Source organism: Lichenostomus cassidix, chromosome 1Aa, assembly GCF_008360975.1.
Source record: "Lichenostomus cassidix isolate B80296 chromosome 1Aa, HeHo_3.0, whole genome shotgun sequence".
Lineage (NCBI taxonomy): Eukaryota > Metazoa > Chordata > Aves > Passeriformes > Meliphagidae > Lichenostomus > Lichenostomus cassidix.
This window is the reverse complement of record NC_139480.1, coordinates 38,149,032-38,172,325: the sequence shown is the minus strand read 5'-3', so window position 1 is coordinate 38,172,325 and position 23,294 is coordinate 38,149,032. Positions and strand designations below refer to the sequence as shown.

Genomic DNA, 23,294 nt, shown 5'->3' with positions numbered 1-23,294 from the left:
ACAAAATGCTGTACGAAAATGAGAAAAAGGGAGGCTCTGTTGAAGGGACCTTTACCAGATTCACAGTTACTGAAGACTGACACAGGACTTAAACTTATCTCTTACCACAAAGTGTTCATATAACTCTGGTTAAGATTATCATAACTGCAAACCTACTCTGTCCTACTGTACTTACTACATTTTTCTTCTGGTATACAGAGGTCAGAGTCTGTTCTATGCAGAATGGTGCCATTTTTACACACACAGTCTTCCCTTAAGTAGGAACAGGGAGAATCTTCATAGAACCATTTATTCAAGCATGTCTTGGCTTCACAGGGTTGCACACAAGGCTGGTACTCCTTGCCCTCCGGACAACTCAGTGCTGCAAGGAATAAAAAAGGACACTGAGTGCTTCTATATTCTTTCAGCATTTCATTGGATAAATAGATAGTAAGAACAAGTGAGTTATCACAGAAAGCATGCATTTGTATCTTTAATAGTACTTTAGGTAAGCAGCTAATTCAACAGAGACTAAAACTCATTCATTACTAAAAGAATACATCATAAGAACTTGTACCCTGATTTACCCATACTGTGATAAAATGAGATGCTACTTACAAGAACAATAGAAAGAAATATATTTTTAACTTATCACTAAAACCTTCATCCCTAAAGCCACATAGGAGCACAGAATATGGCTATCTGCTTACAACAGTAATCAGGTGTCCTCCATTTAATGCAGATGTTGTGCTTGTTGCACAAAGCCACATATGCAGAAAGTGCATCACACTCATAATTCCAAAAATAAGTACTGTTGATCCACATCTTCTCACAAAATTCCTGTGGTGACACCTAGGAACATTTTACAATTGGGAGTTAACAAGTATAAGGACATCCTGCAATTAAAATTAATCAGTCATTAAGAGAAATAATACAGCCACGAGGGGGAAAAAATTGCTTGCAGTGTCTAATTTAAAAATTATCTTTTTTGTCAGAACACTAATTCTGCAAAACTTAAACAGCCAGAATTTTCTGTGTTCATTAGTAGACACAGAATGCAGCCCTAATGAGATTCTCACATTACTAACAAGAACTTTTCAATATAGCCCTGTCAACTAAAAGTGAACAATCCCAGCTAAACATTTCTGCTATACCTTCCACACAATCCTGCTGTGAATGAATTACTTATTACTCTGTTTCTGTGTCTGTTGGACTTGATAGCCTGTGTTACTGAATTTAAATACAGGTGGTGCAACCTATCTTACTTCTGTTGGGTTTGTTTGCATAAATTTGTAACAAGATGTAAAAGATTTTATTTCATTCTGCCTGTTCATTACTGTGTTGCAGTCCTGTTCTCCCTGTAACTTCAGCAAATCTTCAAGCAGTCTCTCCCTTCTGCCATTAAGTTTATTACACTGATGACTGTTACCTATCCTTGACCAGCTGCTTCATGCAAATGAGTGCACAATATATTCCATCCCCTCTGGCTCTGCCACCATCATGTATACGAAAGAAAACAAATTTCATAATGGATGAACCAAACGCTTGAAAATTTTGATGGTATGTCAGTTTTTGCTATAAACCAGGAAAAGATGCACTAAATGTTCTCCTGGGCACATAAATGCAGTAGAAATTCTGACTCATCAGATTGCCTTAAATTATTATAAAATTAGGTATGTCAAAAAAATTATGCAAATTATCCTACTATTCACTGGTGCTACTCTACCTTCTTGATTCCAAACTGCTTACCACTGCTCCCTCTCACCAATTTTCTGTGGCAAATATCTATTAATATAAATAAATAAATAAACCACTTTATTTTCTTCCTTTTAGAAGAACTCCCTGCATTTTTTTCTTGCTCAGGAAAGTGAGGAGAGGTCTTAGGAATTTGAAAGAATTCTTAGGAATTTGAAAGAAGGAGCTTGGCTGCCTGCAATATTTTTAACAGCATTTGTCTGTGATGAAAACCAAAGTGTAACACAATGAAAACCAAGGGTGGAAAGGCAGAACAAGTAGTGAATCGGGAATCTGAACACATCTAGCTCTCAGAAAAAAAAGGTCCATTTGAGTAATTAATCCCTTTTCTTTTTAATTAAGTGGGGAAAGTCAGTCAGACCTCAGAGACTTGGGGCTTTCTCATTTTCTGTTCTGGGAAGCAGCAGTGCTGCACTACCCACCTCTAGTGACAGTCTGCACTCTACAGCTATATCCCCATTAGAAAGTATACAGTTTATAGAAACCAATGATTTCTGAAAGAATTACTACAAAATTGTCAACATAATAGGGACTACATCGAAATTTGTTTAACTGGAAATTTCTTTAGTCTAATAAGTCTCAAACTGCATGAGTCACTGTTGTGTGCAGCAGAAGCATGAGGCTTTCTGTTCTAGTGATCTATGTCTAGCATTTAATTAATAAAACACCTTTGGAATGTGTTTATCTTGACCTGATGATCCTGTGTCTCTCCTTTGAGAATTGCCTATTAAATAATTTCAAAAAACAGCATAATAGCATATAGGGATCAATACAGATGTGTGTTTACAATGGATAGCATGACAAGAGTATTTTAGCAAACATGACAAGGATATTAAAGCCACCCATTCCATTGTCAAGTCATAAAAATAAGAAAAATATTAAAAATGTCACTCTTTTCTTAATTATACAACTTTTATATGATTTGCTCCTGCAATTTTCCGATCTGCATACTCACTTTCTTGTGACAAGGGATGAAAATGCCTCTGTTTAACAGTTCCATACAGTATGTGCAGTTGTCTTCAGTACAGTCTCTTACAGGCCTCCTGGTTGTTACATCAAGTGATTTCTCAATTTCCCAACTCTTAATGAACATTTCAATTTCCTCCATGTTTGTAATTATGGTCATGTTTTGCATTTTCAGGTCATCACTAGGATCTCCATTACACACCCCTGGAGACAGATCATCATATTCAAAGCAGAAACAAACATGCCCCATGCCTTCTTTTGGGAAAGAAAAGAGCACTTGATAAATTATGATCAACACTGCATCAGGCTGACCTGTGCAACTCAGTCACCTGAGTTCAGAAATTAAAGCAGCCATATGTCCACTGTAGCTCCAACTTCCTGCTTGTGATTTTAGTACTCAGCTCAATGGCTTAGTGAAACAAGTGGATCATACAATACAACTCATGATACCTTTCACAACAATTAACCTTTGAGAAATACTGCTACCAAAATGTGGTGTTGAGTAGCAAGTTCACTGACTGCCTGGCACTGGGTTCTGATCTGATTCTACTGAATGGCAGTCAGCTCCTCAGGAGTAAAAAGGAAATGGTTTTCACATTAACTGCTTGTCACTGATTATTGGACACTTATTGAAATTTAATTGAATATTCTAAATGCAAGAAATTATTAAAAGAATCTTTTGATGAACAAATTGCTTTATCTAGAGAAAATATTGTTCTTACTCAATTTTTTAATATGAAATACTGTAAAAAACAACCTTCCCAGACCCCTGACATTCATTGTCTACCTGAATTCATTATTGTATGTATTCTGTTGATTCATCAGTTAAAATATATGCTCTCTGTAAGCACATAGAAAACGAGTAATGTCAAAACTTTAATCTTCATACTGGTGTTTTACATCTCAGGAAGTGGTCAGGCAAAGTTCCTCTATTTTGCTTTCACTTTCTTTCTGCACTATTAAGCCCTAAGCCCATTGCTTCATGTTTTCAGCCCTGCAGTCTGATGCTCTCCAAGGTCCTTTGTTAGAACTAGACTAGCTTGGTGTGACAGGATGTTACTCTTTCACAAAACATGGAGAAATACAGAAGATGGCATTTAAATAAGCATTTGACAGTAGCACCACGTTCCAGTATTCTTAACTCTTCTACTTCTTGCTGCAGATCACAGCCTGGTGGCATTAGAATTTGTAAGGCCATGCTACAGAACTGCAGAATAAATACAGCTTTAAAAATAAAGTAAATTTGCCACACAGTCTCACAATTTTTTTCTAGTATGAGAGGAAGAGGATTGGAGAATCCCAGACAGGAACAAACAGCAGAGAACAGGAAAGAAGAACTAAGGAAGGCTTCAGACTTACTGCAAAATATCAGGTACTGCAACATTTTAAGCTAAGTTTGCATTTGTCTGCATAGTCTTCATCTTTTTATATTTTTATGACACAAAGAGAAACTATTCTATAATTCTTCCTATATTTGACCTCATCCCTCTCTTTCAGCATGCATAGAGAAGATAGCATGATGCTGGGAAAAGATGCAGGGCCAGCCATTTACCTTCTCTCTTTAGATCTAGGATAACTTTCCCTTTGCTCAAGCAGAATATAGCCATTGATTTTAAAGTCTTGATTTCTTTATATTTATACGTAAAGCATATCTGAATTGCTATGTTTGCTTTTAAAACTAAAAGCAGTTTAAAAGATTGTAAGAAGTTAATTTTCCTTTTCAATATGGGGTAGATAATGTAAAATTGCAAACCACCAGAGAAATGAACATTTAGGATAAAATTAAAGTAATTTCTAATTACCTGCTTACACTTTTCCATATTATTCATACTGGCAGAGTTATAAAAAGGCTTCTGGGAAGCCTGACACATGATAAATTTATTATCATTATAATTCAAGACTGTGACACCTCTGCACAGCTTTGCACCTTAGACCCAACCTCAAGAGGTCTAAATTCAGATTCTAAATTCACTGTCCTCAGGAGACTTGGACCCTTCCCAAGATACAACTTTTGTCAGCACTTTCGTAGTAATAAGCTGCCACTGCTAACATCAGTTATTCTTTTCTCCATAATCACTGAAATATACTGTCACTATCTGAACTTTTTAATAGCCACTTCTTCACTAAAAATTTCCTTTTCCTTTACTTGACTTCAGCAATACTCTTAAAACAGGCAGAAATAAGTAAAAGAAATAAGTAAATTTTTAAAATTTATTTAGATACAATGTGCTGATCACTACTTGTTCTACAAAGTACTTTATTGGCATGTGATGTGTTCAAAAAGAATGATTAATTTATCATTATTAATCAACAGGATTTCACAGGGCCTCACATAAGATTGTCAGCATAGTTAATGAAGGTCACAAGGCAAGCTATAGGGACAGCTGGTCACAAACACAAAAGGGAGCTGCAAATTTCAATTGGAAAGTTATTGAATAAGAAAAATATTGCCACCATAGCCTCACCACAAAGTCCTTCTGTCTTCCTCGATGTGTTAGAGTGTAATCCATACTGTATATCTATGATGCCTGTAACATGAGCCCACTTGATGTTAATTCCAGCTGGGGTATTAATAACATACATTGCACCAGTGTCCTGAATACTCAGCCCTTCTTTTGAAAATGGTAAGGGATGAATTACAGAATCCACGACTACCTAGAATAAACCAAACACATTTGAGAGATAAAGCCAGATTGCAATGGTGTATTTTACATGTATGTCTGTTTTATAACAGGAGATTTTTTTTCACAGCCTCTGCCACATATAACAGTCACAGTGCTTAAATTAGAGAGCTTCCCATCAGTGCCGCTTCCAAAAACTGTAAATGAAGTTGGCATGAGAAATAAAAAGAAAACAAAACCAAACCTTTTCTACTTAAGGAAAGAGTAAATCTTCTTTAGCACAAATTGTATGCTAAAACCTCATTTCAATTTTTCAAAGTTATCTGTTATTGACTAGCAGGAAAAGTAGCTTAAGTATTTATCACATCCAGGTTTCTAGAGTTTCTGGAAGTATAGTCTCAAGCTTAATTCCTTTTGCAGCTTCATTAAAATCTCAAAAGAACTTTAAAGTCATTATGGACAAATTACATTTAAATGAAGCATGTTATGAGAAATGTATATTATTTTGCTTCTAGCATACCATGAATTACTGGGAACCTGAAATGCAAAAGTAATCCTAATCCTGTAGTATTTTATTTTAATTCTGATTTATCACATTTTACAACAGAATTGCACTCCAGCTATTTTTTAAGAGTACACATGCTGTTGATATATACTTACTTTTCTTGATAAACGATTGATAAGTATTTCACATGTGTGTGTTGTGACATTTAATTTCTTAAAACAGAGCCCTGAAGTGTTTGCAGGTGGCACCTTGAAAGAAAAGTGACAAACAAGTTTAGTTACTATTGTTTTTTTAATTCTGTGCCAGTGCTACTGGAATTTTTTTATCTTAAGTGATTTTTTTTAATATTAATGCCTTTTATACTTAATAAAATAAACAAGTACTTACTAGTTTTCTTATTGAATTTGCACTCTGAAAAACATTAAAAATAAATTAGAAGTGCAATAATAATCAGCAGCATTTTATTTAGATAAAATAAGTTACTATTTTCTTTGTCTTCAGAGTTCTTCTACAATCAGCTAAATAATTAAACTAATTTAATATATTCCTTATAAATAATAAAAAATAAACACTCTCCAGATAATTCAGTGCACATGCTGAAATGTCCTTTCAAAAAATATTTCTTAAAGAACTAAAAACAGAGACTTCTAAAGCTCATCTGTGTATGTGTTCTGCATTCCCACCTCTAGACTGCAACCAGGAAACAGTGAAGAGAGACTTTAATGGAAAACCTCTACAATAATGCAAGACTGTTGCCCTTAACAGTCCTAAAGTTTAGTGTGCAGTTGCCCAGTGAGTGTAAATAAGAGGGATGGGAAGGAAAAAAGCCTGTTGAAGCCCCTTAACACTGACTGGTTTATCCACAAACCAAAGATGGATACTCAATCCAGTTGCTCAAGGGCTGCATAAATTAGGGCTATGGCCAATGTGAAGGAAATATATGTACAGACTCCAAGAATGAGACCGACCTGACCTAAACTGGCAATCTAAAAATAAAGTGGATGGATCCCCTCTGTAGACAATGCAGAGAGTTAGACAACATCAAAGAACAACTCATCACAATGCCATTAATACTTTTCTAAAATAAATAAAATATATTTTGTGAATATTAAAGAATTTTAGTATTTTGATCATATTGTAAAATATAAATTCAAGGTAACAAGAATACTTATGTGTGGAGAGCCTGAAAGACTACATGCATATTCAGAAGTTATGTCACCTCTGATAATTTAAAAGGAACCTACATTTGAATTTCCTTACAACATAACTCAACAATTACTATTTAATTCAAGATAAAATTCTTTTATCTAGACAGCATTATTAAGCATGCTCCTTGAAAATTAAATAACTTAGCGTTTTTCATTGAATATGGCTTTTATGTATAAGTTTTAATTGACATATTTTTGTAGAATTTCAAACCTATAACACAAAAATTCAAGAAACAGTTTTAGTTATTGCAGAAATGCAAGAATCTTACCTGATTAGCAGGACATTTTTCAATATGACCAACAATAATTTCTCCTGGTAACTTGACTAAAACATAGGAAGCCATATTACAGAGGGCTATGTTGTTTCCATCAAACGTAATAACACTCAGTTCAGACAGTACAGAACACTGACCTAGAAAAGAGCTGTCATTTAGTGAGGTTGTCACAAACTGAATACAGGGCATTTCTAAACACTTTCCATTTTAACGTTATTTGCTTTTACATATACATAGATAGATGATAGATAGATAGATAGATAGATAGATGATAGATAGATAGATAGATAGATAGATAGATAGATGACCTTGTCCTGCAGACAACATATTGAGCCATAAGCAGAAGTGTTTAGGCTACTGAGTGGAAACACCGTAACCTGCTTCTGTGTGCCCAGGGTAGAGGAGAATGTCTAAATTGGTGACAATTTTCACTTAAGTCAATGTTTTACAGGCAAGATCAATGAGTCTGTGTAGTGTGAGATAAAATATATGCATAAAAATATACATATTTTTGAGATACCGACAAGGGGCTTATTTGTCTTATCTTGAAACAAATCTAAAGTGCAATATTGGTTTCATTAATGCTTCAAGGTTTTCTCTTTAGCCTTTTTTGTTCCCTTGGCAGACACTCATCTGCCAGTTTCTGCAGTTTCTAAGTGTGAATAAAAACTGCAGTTAGAGCTAAATGAAGCACAGGGGTTCTGTCTTTCAGAAAAGCTAGTATTTAATTTATTTTTCTTCATCATATGTTGAAATCTTAACAGTACTACTGGTAGAAATTCTGAAAAGTCTCAGCTGACAAATAATGATGTTCATACTGTAGATATCATTTCAATGTTTTCATTTTTTAAAAAAAGTGATTATCCTGAATGTCAATTCCAAGGTAACAAAACATTCAGTATATTTCATTCTGCTTTGCTGATGAACAGCTCTTTTTAATTTGTTCCAGTATTTAACCTCATATTTCCATTGTAATAATCCTTTAATTTATTACTTGAAATTTACAGATCAAGGCTCCATGTTTTATTTAAAAATAAAACAATGACTTACAGGGACATTCCCATTCTGGACAACAGCTATCAGTGTTAACTTGAACAGGCATTCCTCGAAAACCACAATCTGGTTTCTGCACATCCTTAGGGCAGTTTCTTGAAAGGTTGTATAACATCCAACCCATGTTGACACATACATATTGGCTACATTTGTCAACAGGTTCAAGGTATCTTGGCTGTCACATAAGGAAAAAACAACCAGAGTCAACTTTGACTTCATTGATCTTATGAAGTCCAAGAGATTACTTGTCCATCCCAATCCTCTGAGAGAGAATCAGCCCATCTACCTGCCCCTCATCAGTTATTTTGGGATGACTTGCATTTGTCTGGTGGTAACCAGTGACAACAATGCATGTCCATTCACCCACACCCTTCCTGTTCCACCCAGCTTTGGTGGAATACCCTGTGTAAAGCATTATGCATTGAGGCTACAGGTTATAATCATAAATAACCTGAAGCATTTTAAGAAACACAAAATCCTGCATTCCCATCATTTTAAACCCTATGACAAAGAAACAAGTGGAAAAGGAAAGATAAAGCGAGATTATGCAGAAACACCAAAATTACAAGGATTGTGGCTTTTTTTGCACCTCAGAAATATATTTAGCTATCTAGAGCAGTCACATAGCTTTGAAGCCTTTTTTTTTCAGAATAATACATCCAAGTTTCAGAATATACCAGGGCAATGTAAGAGCAGCAATAAAACTATCCTCTAAGAATAACTGAGTATTTTCAAACAAGCAAATTAAATAGAAAATAGGAACTATTTTAAATCTCTGGTATTACATATATAGCACAACAGAACAGACTGAAAAATAATATATATTTTAACATATAGGAGCAAGTAAAACTGATCATACCACACACTCAGAAGACGTAGACATCAGTGTGTGCATCATCGTGCCAAAGTAAGCCTTGTCAGCTACAGCTGCTGTTTCTGAAGAGGCAGGCAGACCCATTCCACCACTAGAATGAGACAAATCTATTATAGTTCTGGTTTGCAGCTCTGTGGCCTCTCTTACACCAAAAGAAGGTGTGATGGGTTTCTCTGTTGGGATTTTGGACCTATCTGATGTTGTTACACCCAGGACTCCAGAAACAGAGATATTTTTAATTGAGGTTGTATTTCTTGAAAAAAGCAAACTCTGAACTGCAGTTACTGGCAAGTAAGTTTGTGAAGATTTGTCAGTTGTGGTTGTCTTTGTCTTGGTAGCATTTCTTTGCTCATGTGAAGTCTGACCACCTTTTGAAATATCCACAGTATTTTCAAACAAAGTTGTGTATTTAACTTCTGATGCTATGTATGAGGTACTCTTCATCTGTGATAATGGACTTGTAGTACCAGTTGTTTTTGTTATATTCATTTTTGGAGTTTCTCTAGTGTTCTGTGAAGCTTGAGTTACTGCAGTTGTAAATAAAGATTTGTGTGTTTCTGTCATGGTAGGAACTGAAACTGAAGCTGTGTAAAAATCCAAATTGACAACAAAAGAATCAGTGGTTTTTGTAGTAATCCTAGAGTCTAGGGAAGTGCCTAAAGTAACTAACAAACTGGCTGAAGAACTAGGTAGCATTTTTGTAAAAATATAAGGTGTTTTTGAGGATGTAGCATTCACTGTTGTGTTCATTGTCAATGGTGTAGTGGATTGAGTGATGATTCCAGCTGATATGGCTGATATTGTTCCATCTTCCTCTGAAGAACTTAACGAAGAACTCTGTTTTCCTAGAGAAACATTAGAGATATGAGTGGACTTAGGAGGAGGTGAAGGCATAGAGGGCTGGCTTTCTAAAGTTACTTCAGAAGCTGTAGGCATTAGTAAAGAGGGCATTACAATGGATGTTTTTAGTGCTGCTGAAAGGTGGGTAGAGAGACTTATTTTTAAAGTGAATTCAGAAAAATCCACAGAAGAAGTTGCAAGGTCTATAATTGGAATTTTTGAAGTTCCTTGTGTGTCTAGAGGTGAAACTGATGCTTGGGTAGCAGTTATATTTCGTGTTAGTGATGATGTGCTACTGACTATGGGAATCAATGAAGAATTTGTAGTCTGAGATGTCACATGAGATGGTACTGATGCTGATAACAAGGTTGTAAATAAAGATAATGACCTGGTAAAAGAAGGATCTTTAGGAAAGAAAGTACCTGAACTTTGAACTACAGGGTCAGTTTTCAATTCTCTATCTGAACTTTTTGGGTACTCTGTAAGTTCTGAAGTGGTTATTGATGTAGCATTTAGAGGTAATACCAGTGTCCTGAGAGGGGAAACTGTAGACATAATGGATTTCACCGGCTTTTTAGAAATAGATGACAATGAAAAGAAATCAGCGTGTATTATATACTTATCTTCTGTTGAGGCTTTACTTACTACAGACATATCAAAGATTGTTGAATTGACCAGAGGAGTGGAAGAAGCAGAAGGTACTTTAAAAACACTTTTGGAAACAACAGTGGCATCTGCCACAGCTTTGGGCTTCACGGAGGTAAACAGAGAACGCACTGGTGTAGATACTGTGCATGCTGCAGAAGGACTTGAAGAAGTGTTTGTAGGGATTTGAGAAACAACTTGAGGTGAAGATACAGTCATTATTGGCGGAGCAGCAGAAATACTGCCCTTTTTTAATGGAGATGTCTGCTTGGGAACAGTCATTGAAATTTGCACTGAAGATGAAAATGGCTTTGAAGAAAAACTAGCTGAAGAAGTTGCATTTAATGATAGAGAAGTTTTAGACAAAGATTTTGTTGTTTTGAAAAATGAAAATGTAATTAATTGAGGAAAACTTGTCTCAGAGCTAGAAAATCTAGTAGTCATAGGAATTTGAGAAGCAGTTGAAGTCAGTGCAGAATTGGGAGTTGGGTTAACTACAGTTTGACCAGTGCCAGACCTAGTTCTAACAGACAAAGTAGACATAGGAGAAGTGGATGTGCTTAGTGTCAGTTGTGGACCTAGAAGAAATACAGGTCTTGTAAAAGTTGCTCTGTCAATCAGCAAGGCAGACAAAGACACTTCAGGATATATTTCTGCTCCCTTAGAATGACTTATTGAAGGACTCCTACTCTTCCCAATCCCTGCAGGCAGCTCAGAAGTGACAAAAGACACCTTGGAGGCTAAAGTTGTTAGTGCTGGGGAAGGTCGAACTGTTCCTAGCTGAGTGGTTGATGTTTTGAGTGAAAATGGAACAACCACTAGGGAAGTGGGTGTTAATAATGCAGAATGTGTTGGAATAGTATTTTCAGTGAGCAAAGTTGTTGGAGTTGTTATTGTAATGGGTAAAGTTATAGAGGCATTAGAGTGGGCAGTATGTGATGTGACTGCTGAGGCATGAAAAAGAATTGGAAAATCTGTTGGAGAGATGAGTTTGGAAAGGACAGTAGGGCTGGCTGTGCTGTGAAGTACATCAGAAGGCTTCACTGTACTTGGCAATGAAAATGTTGAATAGGTGGCTGCATTAGATGCTTCCAACGAATAAATGTCTGTAATGAACTGTGCTGACATATCCATTCCTCTTGAAACTGTGTTCGCATTCATGGTTATTTTGTCTGTCACACCGATGTGAGTTGATTCATTCCCTGAAGTAACAAATAAAGAAGTTGTCTGAGGAAATCTCTCCAGGGTAGCCCCCATATGAGAGATTGACAGTGAAGGTTTCAGTCCAGTTTCTGATTCTTTAGGTGTCACTGGTATGCCTAAAAGAAAAAAAAAAAAAGTGTTTAACTGTCTTTCAGGGATTATTAGTAAAGAAAAATAGCAAATCTATCTCTATGCAAACCCCATTTAAATATTAGCAAATCAGATCTTGCCAATGGTTCCAGGTTTCCTGATGACTTTGAGGAACTTAGCTGACTGAAAATGTTTTCTAATTTTCCCTGGAAATGAAGCAGTTAATTTCTCATTATTTGTAAAAACCTTAATTTTTCCAGAGCAGTTTTTAAGCAACAAATCAATTCCATAGAAAATCCAGTAAATCAAAAATAGTAAAATATTTGGAATAAATATATTACATCATTGGAAGATAGTATACTATATGAGATAATTTTGTACTAGCAAATATCAAGCATAATGTATTTAATTCAACATTTGTAAAATAAAATAAGATACAATATTAAAATGTCATTTTAATATTAAAATAATATTTTATCCCCCAAAATAAGCAAATAATGTGGTATCTTTAAACACCAGAAGTTATTAAATAGATAAGTTGAATTTTTTAGTGGTGTGTCATCCTCTGAAAAGACGGAACCTTTTGCTAGAGCAGTACTACTTTCATTTGGGATTTCTCCCTTACAGATGACTAACATACTAGCATTATATAGTCGAATGTAGTTGCTCAGAGTATAATCTCAAATGGTTATATATAACCCACTATTAGAGAAATAAGAGAATTCAACTTATAGCTTCTTTGAATGCCGAAGTTGTATTTTGGATGACTGGGAATGGATTTTATGCCCCAGAGAGACAATTTTCAACAGAAAGATGTTCTGATGAAGCATTTAATTTAAAAAAATGTACATTGGATTAATCATTTTTGGAATCTCTAGGGTAATTTTTAGAGTAGGTAGATATAATAAAGTATACTTACAGTCCTCTGGATAAACACATCTAAGTGTGACCTCGTCAAGGATCATGTTTTTGGGACAGTATGGCATGCATCCTTCAACCCTTTAAAATATTGCATAGTCAACTCTAAAGCCACATTAGAATTATAAGTTAATTTTAAATCATTTTACTTTGGCAAAACAAACCATTAGAATGTCTTACCTATCGGAGTTCTGAGAACTTTCCAAAGAAATTATGAACATAGCTTTTTGAGGCATTTCAAGGTCAAAAAGTTATTGAGCAGTTTGATTCTGTTTCTAAACTGTTAATAATTATTAGCATAGGCTGATGAACATGATAGCTTTGGACCATTCTGCTTCCACAACCAGGTGGAAGTTTAGATCCCTAAGAAGAAAAGTTTTCCGCAGAGTGATGAGTTTCTCTGCAAGACTGCTGTTTTGCCCAGATATGTTCATTTGAGATATTTAAGTATTTAGACTGACTCCATAAAGCCCTTTCCTTCTGGCCTTTCAATATAGGAGAGTGCAGACAAATCACTATATTCCCATGCTTTTTTTAAATTCTGGGGGCATTTTTCAATAAGAAAATCATTATATTAACCAGTGTGCCCATAAGGAAAAAGCTAAGAATACCATCAGGAAAAATGAGCAATATAAGTAGTATTACTAATAATAAATTGCATATACCTAGGGAGTCTGAAATGAAAAATATCCTTTCTTTTCCATCACATTGTGCCTTGAGCTTTTAGGCATTTTTCCTTTTTGTTTGCTGTGGTTTCATAGAGGCTAGGGGAGAACCATGGAGACAGGAAATCTGCTTACTAAATCACAGGCTAACATCACCTCTCTGAAATCCCTATCTTCATTCTAATGAGCATCTCCCAGTATAAGTTTCCTCTTCTTACAGGAGAGGGCGTATTCCTCCCTTGCTATTCCTACAGTTTTTGATCTCTGTCCTATAAACATCAGAAAGATGAAGTCGTTTTAGCATCATGGTTTGCTGGTTTAGGATGCTATAAATCCAGAGGAGTAAATAGCCTTCATTTAATTTGGTAGCTGTCTATTTAACCACTACCAGAAGCTAATCCTCTGGGCTAAATACAAACCCTCTTATTCTTATCCGCATGTAAATGGGAATATATACCATGGGAAATGAGAGGCTTGTTACAAATGTTTTCATATGACTTGTGAGAGTTTCTCACAGGAGTGATATTGAAATCTGGATAGTAAAAATAAATGGATAGTGCAGCAGCAGTAATTTTCAGAAAGCATATGGTATGCTTATTAGAAAAAAACAATACAGCAGCAATATGAGATTAATTTTACTTACAGAGGAAGAAATTTACATGCTATTCCTTCAGGATCACTACATGTTTTAAAACAAGGATTAGCACAAGATTCGTATCGCCATTCACACATCCTTCTGTAAGGCACAGAAGCACTGAGTTCTGAAAAGGAAAGAAGGGGTATTATTTATTGATTCTATAGTCAATAAACAATAAATTTACAGCCTTTTCTACAATACACACTGGGATTTTCAGATAAATGAAAAAATGAAAACCCAGTAGACAAATTCTTCGGAACTTTTAAATAGGTGAGATTTTATTCAGTTTCAAGTATTTTAAATTTGTTCAAGCTAAAAGACACTTCAAGCTTTGACAATAAAAACAGCTACTCACTTCTAAATACACTCTGTTTCAAAACCTAGAAGATCAGTTAAACATAGTGAAGATGCTGTTGGTTGCAGATGCAACACAATTAACCAATTCATTTAAAAGAATAGGTATCTATAGGTTACTAATGAGATATTAACATGCATCATTTTGTGACATGCCACTTTCATTTTGAAAGAGTAAGCCAATGAAAATGTAGTTTGAAGATAAACTGGCCATCATATCTGCAAAACTTAGAAAATAATAGCATTTTGAAATGGAATGGAAGACAAAGGAAGAGAGTAATTAAAAATAGGATAAAATATTTTTTACTATTGCTCATGAAAGACAAGAAAGAAAGTGCTCTGAAGGCAAGCAGAAAAAAATATTTAACCCTGAGGATCATGCAAAATTTACCTTCAATACTAAAGCTACTGAGATGTTTGAATTCTTCTGAACCATCATACTTTTCCACTTTAACACTGGATGAGGTGAGAATGATGAAAAAGCCTTTTTTACTGTGCAGTTCGAAGGCACTGAGCCCTGGACTCCAGAGACCCTGGTGGTGGAAGAAGGTGGCTCGTCTCTGAAAGGAGGCACTTGCCTGCCACTGCTCCAACCCAATGGTTTCATTGTCATGTACATACAGAAAGTAGTTTGGTCTTTCAGCAGATTCAAGGGAAACAAGAGAGAGAGCTTCCACAGAAGAAAAGAAATAATAAAAATGGTGAGATTTTCACAGGAAACAATTTACAATTGAGATTAAATGCTATATATTGGATGTTAAGTGGCTCATTTTAAAAACCTGCTTTTCACAAAAAAAAATCAGCTCTATACTGCTCAAAAGAGAGTTAGAGATGCAATGCAGAGTCTAAAAGAGGCTTCAAATGATCATATAGTCTAGAACCACCAGGCAGCTAATCAGTTAGATCAAAACTAACTATCAAAACATGCTTTCCGCCTATTGCTATTAACCTTCAAAATGACTCATAAGCAGTCTCAGACTGGAACTGGCACAACTTGTGAGTTTTTCTCAAGTTTGGACAAATGTCTGACAGCTTAGCAGTGCCAAAATGTCATTAGTAAATAGTATCGCATTGGAAGAACATTGAGGTCAGGCTTTTTTTACATACATATGTATCCAGAAATACAGTAAGAAAATCTATGGCCAAGTAAGAAACTTGACCTCTATTTGCTCTACTCATGCCACAAATCAAAAGTGAAAAACTTTCTCTGAAAATATAAGAATTTATAAGAATACTGACTTCGTACTTGATTTTCAACTTGAATAAGGTCTTGAAGTTCTTTAATCTAGAGGAATACTATCTCATCCCTCATTTCCATTTGAAAGCTACCTGTGTGCTGCAGAGATATAATAAATTTTGTACTTCTGCTTTACATGGGGAATTGACAAGACTGAATTAATTCAATACATACAGTAATTAAATACTGTATGTATTTGTCATTTCAAAATCACATCCAAAAACCTAATTTCACCATGGCAATAAACATTCAAATGTTTGTAAACTTAGTTTGGAATTTTTCTGTAGAGACAGCCCTTCTTTATCTTGATTTTTGAGTGTTTGTGATTTTTTACAACAAATTATTTTTCAATAAATTATTTCAGAAAGCAATGACAAAATCTTTATTTAATCAGTGCAAACTTCAAATATGTGAAGAAAGAAAAATAGATACTGAAGGAAAAATATTTAAACATATTTATTTCTGTCATATAGTTTAGTTAAATCTCTGATAAGTGAAAAATAGACCTTAGGATTAGCTGTTCACCTAAGAAACTACCTTCTGCATTCTATATAGATTGCTCCTTATTAACAATGCAGAAATAGATTGACCATTGTAAGTTGCACATTTTCTAGGTCGGGAAAAGTAAGAAATAAGGTGGAAACATAAAGTAGACCTCATTTTACTGAAGCCAAAAATATCCTGCATTGACCTTCAGTGTTGATATTAGCCAGCTACTGGTGTAAAATTCACCGTTTTCCAGTTATACAAACTAATTGGATATTTTCACAAGGTATTCTATTTACTTGTATTTTGTAATATTTGTAAAACAATTTTTGAAAAGTCAACTTTAAAGCTGAACGTGAATATTAAAAAAAGTAAAAATTAAACACCTCCTTCATTTTTAAATTGGCCACTTTTCCCAATAACTAAAAATATCTAGACTATTTTAGGACATTTAGAAGATGCAGCAAAAATCATTCATATAGGCTGAGGTACATACCTCACCATTAGTAAAACTGCTGAGAACACTTACATAAATCTTTATCTTTGAAAAGACCTGGAGTTATCATGAAGCTGAAAATTACATTTCCATGCGCTCCAGTTCTAGGCAGGGGAAATATCCTTCTGCTGGATACATTAGCCCCTATAATTGTGTCATTCACTCCAAAACTTGCCAAAATATAGGGTCCTTCACCAAGACCTAAGGGAAGAAAAATCAAATAGAGAAAGAAAAATCCTCCTCTCATAACATACAAAACTTAAGTCTTAATTTTCCACTTGTTTCCACTTGGTAGTGGAAACATGCATAACTCTGTCCTTGACTTTAACCCTGGCAGGCAGCTAAGCACCACACACCTGGTCACTCACTCCACGTGTCACAAAAACCATGTTCTCAAACCTTTTGAGGAAGATAACATTCGCTATTACAAAGTAATTGTGGAAAGTCAGCTATACCTAGCAAGATCTAAATGCTACTACTCTAAAATGATGCACATTATAGGATGCAAGTCACTGAAAAAGATACATTAAAAGTCAGATGCATATCACTGCATTTAGTCAATTTCCCTTTTCAATACCTATTACTCTGTACAAAGCATGTGCACAGTATCCAGGTATTAGAGGGGATGACATAGGAATTGATTCTGTTTAACTTGTGAGACTCGTGCATAAGATCCCATAGCCTATCAAATGTCCAAATATTGCAGGTCCCAGTTCTGAAATTTACAGTACAAACACAAGTTAACATCCTTCTAGAGCTTCTCCCTGACTGCTACCATATGTTGTAGGATGGTGGATCAAACCACCCCCACACTGAACATTATGAAGTTTTTAATGGAGACATTAGGGATTACTAGGGTCATTCAACACAGCTGGACCACTAACCTTTACTCATTAAAAATAAAAGCAATGGTAAAACTACATACATCAAGTCAAAGAAAAATCCCATAAATCCCTGAGTCTTTTAAACAGGACTATCAAATACTACATACCTTGGTTGTAATATTCACAGTCATAAGCTAAAAGAAAAAGAAAACAAGCAGAACATTATTTTTTATTTTTATCATTATTAATAGTATTATTACTAATATTGGAAAGTAACAAGAGAATCCATGCATATCTGCATCCTAAAAATGTAAATCTCACTTCCAGCAGAGAAAGTCCAACAAGATATTTCAGTCAGTGATTTTATTTCCTTAGACTTTTGTTCAGTGAGAGCAGACCAGAAGCAGGAATTATTCTACAGCCAAGAACCCTCCTTGCTGTCAATGAAAAGAAGAATGGACCAGATCTCTTTGCAGCCCTATGCAGAAAACTGGACATATACCAGTGCCTTTCCAACAGTGCCCTAACACACCCCAAGCACAGCCAGCCCTTTTCAGTAAGACAGCGAACTTGGGTGTATAAGGATGACACAGCTAACACAGACACAGCTTGAGAGATGTGAAGTATATTTATTATCCGCCTGCTTCTGTCATATTTGTGTGATTGGGCAGAAAAAAGCCAAAGATGCCTCCAAGATGAGCTCTGGTGTGTGGCCAGCCCAGATACATACCGCAGAGCAAAGGAGATCGCCAGTGAATCGCTGCTCCTTGCTGGCAGCACTTGTGGGCATAAGCTGCAATACTGGTACACAAACACTCGCAGTCCCCACCAAGATTGCAGTTGCATGTATCTGTGTGACAATTTTTGATAAAAGAAGTCACATCAATCTATGGGGGAAAAATAAGAAAAATAGGTGACTTAATTGCATGAGCTGTACAAATTCTTGTTGTGACATTTTCAGCAGAAGTTTTACTTCTGGATTGACTGAAATAATTAAACACAAAAATAATGTATTTTCCAAAGTTTGGGCATATTTCTACACAAAAAGCACACTTCAAATGATCAGCTTATGCCTAAGGTACAGGTCAAAAGAAAATTTCAGTCAGTGACTACTAACAAACATGCTTGTCCACACACTTGCTGTTCCTTGATTTTAAAGTATTGAAGCTGACAGTTCTGCTTTTATAAGGCAAATACTGCCATCTGTAGTCATCCTGTCAGTTTTCCGTGAACAACAACGAAATCAGAGCTGCAACTCTGATGACCAAATTATTAAAGTAATAACTTGTAGAGGGTTTTTTTTCCCAGGGAAAGAAAGCTTAAGACCACTGCTGACATTGTGCAGAAAAAAAAATATTTCTGCACTTATCAAGATTTTAATATCATTTGCCCACAAAACTTCATTAGATCAGAAACACACATTCTCACTCTAAAATCCTATCACATTACTTCATGGGTTTACATGATACACTATTTCTTGAGTTTAAATCATCTTTTTTGTAATGTTGAGCAACATTTCTAAAACAGTGTTCTTACTCAACACATGGAATGTTTAAAGCAGTGCTTTTCTTCAGTTTAGTTTCTGGTCTAGCTCAGCTGTAAAGCACTCAAATGGCACACATCAGATTACAAAAATACCATCACAGTAACAAAGCAGCACTTATCTAACATGAAGACAGCTTCTCAGCTGGCAGTGGATAGAAGCTGGCAGGGACTGGATCAAGTGCAGAGACATGTTATTGTGCTTTTGTTCTTATTCTGAAAACAGGCGTACCACCGGGGCCACGGGGGATGCACATGACAATTAGCTCCATTGGAAATGGCAGTAGTAGCTTTGTAGGAATTACCAAACAGCAAACTGATTCCAAACACCTCAACCTGTCTCTCATGCCTGCAGAACAGCTTCTCTCCACGGTCAGCAATATCCTGCTCCGGTGACAAACCGGGACCCTTGGGCAAAGGCTCCTGCAGAGTTCAGGAATTATGAGGAAGACCTTTTTCTCTGCAAGCATTGAGGTTTCTCAGACCCTGCTGAATTCAGTGCTTATGTGGACAACTGCAATCCATCAGTTGCTGCCAGCCAGAGACGCAAGATTTTGTCTCCCTGAAAACTGGGTATTGCAGCCTGAGTTGAACTCCAAGGCCACCTGTCCCACAGACAGGAGCTTTCCTTCATGCACTACAGGATCTTCCATCACGCACCATAGCAGGAGCAGCAATAAGCACATTTGAAAACCACATCTGTGTTTTCTGTTCTTTCTGTGTCCCCAGTGCCAATCTCTGCTTGGGCTTTTTTCTTGGCACCCAGCTCCCCACCCAGCAGTCAGCTGCATATGCCCTTGATAGGAGGTCACTTTGCATTACATTTCAGGAGCTGTATTTTCACATGCTGATGAACAGGTTCTAAAAACATATGAAAGATGTTTGCTTTGCTGACTGACCCATACAAGATGGATATGTATGCGTGGAAATACTTGACTGCTAATTAAATTACACAGCTTGCACCTGGCATAGATTTTTTAATATAATAATGCTATAATTTTGGCATAATATTTGCAAATTCTAATCACAATATGAATAAGATATAGAAAATTAGTGTTCAAGAGAAAAGATCTTTCTTTTTAAGTTATTAATAATACAGTTTCTTGAAAACTCTCAAAAGTTCCACTTTTATTTATTATTTGCCACTTTGAAAATACACTCATCACTATGTTCTCAGGCACATGCTCAAAAAATTCTTTACATAGCAACTTAAGTCAACATTAATAAATCTCTTGGGTTAAGCTACTGCAACCTGCTACACAGGCAAATTCCTAACCATGTTGATATCCAGCTTCAGTCCTGAAAGTCAGGAGGTTCAGCTGGGACATCTAATGATCTCAGTTAGTATTAACAGTCATGAAGAAGCTGAGAGGAAATGCTGTAGTGATTCTTGGTGGCACAGGTGTAAAGAAGCACCTATATACCATTGGGAGGCTAAAATCAGAAATGGGGAAAAATGTATAAAGCATGTCTTGCATTGATAATGGGTGGATTAAAAAGGAATAAAAGATTACCACACAAGCTATTGTTCCACCCGTCTTCTCTAGACTGAACTGAAGGACATTCTGGTAATTCAAGTCCCAGGCTCATCCAGGTATTGGGGCAACAAGGACACCAAACTAAGAGTTTTGATAAAACCAGATGATAAGCTGCCAAACAAAAAGACCAATAGCTCTGAAGCTGAAATCTTGTTTTCTCATATTTCTTTCTATACAGAGCAGGACACCTGACAAAATAAAACCACTTAAGCTAAACTGTAGGTGCATTACACATACACTTATTTTAGAAACCTTTAATTTATTAAAAAGCCCTAAAAATTCAGCTACCTATATAGATAAAAGGTAGAAATGAAACCTAAAGAGAACAGAATCTTGATTACTCGGTCTACTAACTCACGACTCCATTACCACTATTATGTTCAGATTCCAGTCTTGGAAGTAACAAGGAGCTCTGCACAAATATAGCCCACCCACACAGAGATACTTGCAGGGCTTTACTCTGCATCCTTGGCATTGAGACTGAGGGTAATGGCAAGAAGAAATTAATTACTGGAATTTTATTATTTTCATGCCAGCACATCTGAGATTTTTAATAAACTTACCACATTGCGACAAGGTGCAAAGAGATCGCTGTATAAAATTGAGCATTCCTTTTTGGCATAAGGGAACTTGCTCTGATGTACTTCACATGGTCTCAGTGTTTCATTTGGGCTCTTGCACTTGTAAACAAGCAAAAACACCACAAATATTTTATATGTAGGTGTGTTTATCACAGACTCAGGTACACCATAATACATATAATTCAATAATTGCATAATCAGAAAACAAAAGAAGTTTAAATGCTATCTTCTTCATCTTTTTCTTTCCCTGATTTGTTGTTATAATTGAAAACATTTGCACAAAAGAGAATCGTTGTGTTGTGTTGAAACAGCACTGAAATGTTCCTGCTGTCTGCTCAGTGCATAAAGACAAAATGTTTTCTTTGTGACACATTATAATCATTACCAGAGCAACCAACTGTAACATTACAAACAAATACATGGTCCAAATCCATCCTGGGAGGTTTTGCACTGACTTTAAATGGAGTCACACTACAGATGGCTATAGCCCTGTAAGTACAAATAAAGAAGCAGTGGTAGGAAGGGAGCAACTCATTAAAAAAATAGAGTCAAAGATCATCATGATAACTCAAAAATGGCTGAGGTACAACTACATCACTTAAAGGATCCCTTCAAAAAGGAAAAAGGAAGAAGAAAAAAATATAGCAAAGGGACATTCTGCTCAGAAAACATGAGTTCATCTGAAACCACGCTGGCTTGGTGCAGCAGGGAAGGTGGGTGTAATGCACCAGGAGGGTGTAAGGGTGAATCCATAGGCATCATCAGGGTGTCCCACAGCAGCCTTAGCTGCAGTGCAGTCACCCACCCACGCTGCCCCCCTCTGCAGTTGCTCAGACACCACTGTGAGGGTATGTGCTGCCACTCCCCGCAGGGAGAAGCCCTGGAAGCGTCTCATGCCTCACAGTGCTAATTCAAGCACGTTTTCCAGTAGCAGGGCTGCATTCTAGGCCTCCAGCTATCAAATACTCCGTTACAGTATTTTAGATTTTTCAGAAATGGTGACGAGGCTGCATTTCTACAAAGGCCAAAGGTCCTTTCTGACAAAATCCCTAAGGTCTACTGCGGGGGCAGATGAAGTGTCAGGACTCTCTGAGCACAGCCTACCAGCAAGACCAAGGTCTTGAGCATAGATCCTGAGTGCTCTGGCAGACACAGAGATCAGGAGATTATATGAGATTTTACAAAAAAAAAAATTACATGTATATATGAAATATCTATCTATCTATCTATCTATCTATCTATCTATCTCTCCACCAAAATGTAGATGGAAATCTGGGCTGCATATGCAAAAGTTACAACATCCTACAAGTTAATATGCTATGCAAATACTATACACTTTTTTAAGGGAGCCACTGAACTGATAAACTGAAAAAGAAAAATTCACGCACTTCATACAAAGTATTTACACATTTGTTTATGTACGATGTTCTAGATGAGCAGTATAACTCTACACATTTGCCTTTTTCGCTTATGAAATTTAAACATTTTATGTAGAATAAAATAAATCCAAAGGGAGCTATTGAGGCAGAGAAACCTCAAGACCTTTATTCCAAACCATTCTTTCCTGAGGTGAGAGATATTTGGTCAATTTCCTGCTGTGTCAAGGAGAGAACAGATTAAAAACTGGTCCTGAAAGATATCCAAAGGGAGTTCATTACAAATACTGATTTTTCAGGAGGTTCACAAAGCTGTAAAACTTTACATCTTCTCAGCACAAATTAATAAAATAGCTATTCTTCTGTGTTATAAACCAGAGTTGCAGTCATCCACTCTCTATAGTCTCCTTCTCCTCCCTTCTCCTCAGAAACCAAGTTTCCATACTGGGTTTCCATACTGGGTTGCTGTTCTGAGCCTCTTCTGCCCATCCCTTCACCAACTCTGCTTTGTCAGTTGACTCCATTTACAAAGTGCAACTAAAATAAGTAATTTTATTTTCAGTGTTCAGAAAGAAACTGTTTTCCAGACCTCTTTTTTCCAGCATTCAGATTCTGTTCACCTTTAA

The 23,294-nt window shown here is 36.1% G+C and overlaps 1 protein-coding gene across 1 annotated transcript in view; it reads right to left on the bottom strand.

Annotated features, from left to right (window-relative positions):
- OTOGL (otogelin like) overlaps positions 1-23,294 on the bottom strand; it is an 87,340-nt gene that overhangs the window by 14,759 nt on the left and 49,287 nt on the right. The window contains exons 29-44 of the mRNA XM_085045719.1: positions 21,275-21,391; positions 18,362-18,518; positions 17,799-17,825; positions 16,841-17,008; positions 14,980-15,258; positions 14,241-14,358; positions 12,934-13,013; positions 9,222-12,040; positions 8,360-8,537; positions 7,304-7,446; positions 6,214-6,237; positions 5,982-6,074; positions 5,166-5,355; positions 2,690-2,904; positions 690-831; positions 176-361 (exon numbers count right to left, since the gene is read on the bottom strand). Coding sequence (XP_084901845.1) covers positions 176-361; positions 690-831; positions 2,690-2,904; positions 5,166-5,355; positions 5,982-6,074; positions 6,214-6,237; positions 7,304-7,446; positions 8,360-8,537; positions 9,222-12,040; positions 12,934-13,013; positions 14,241-14,358; positions 14,980-15,258; positions 16,841-17,008; positions 17,799-17,825; positions 18,362-18,518; positions 21,275-21,391 — 4,936 coding nt within the window. The remainder of the gene's footprint in view (positions 1-175; positions 362-689; positions 832-2,689; positions 2,905-5,165; positions 5,356-5,981; positions 6,075-6,213; positions 6,238-7,303; positions 7,447-8,359; positions 8,538-9,221; positions 12,041-12,933; positions 13,014-14,240; positions 14,359-14,979; positions 15,259-16,840; positions 17,009-17,798; positions 17,826-18,361; positions 18,519-21,274; positions 21,392-23,294) is intronic.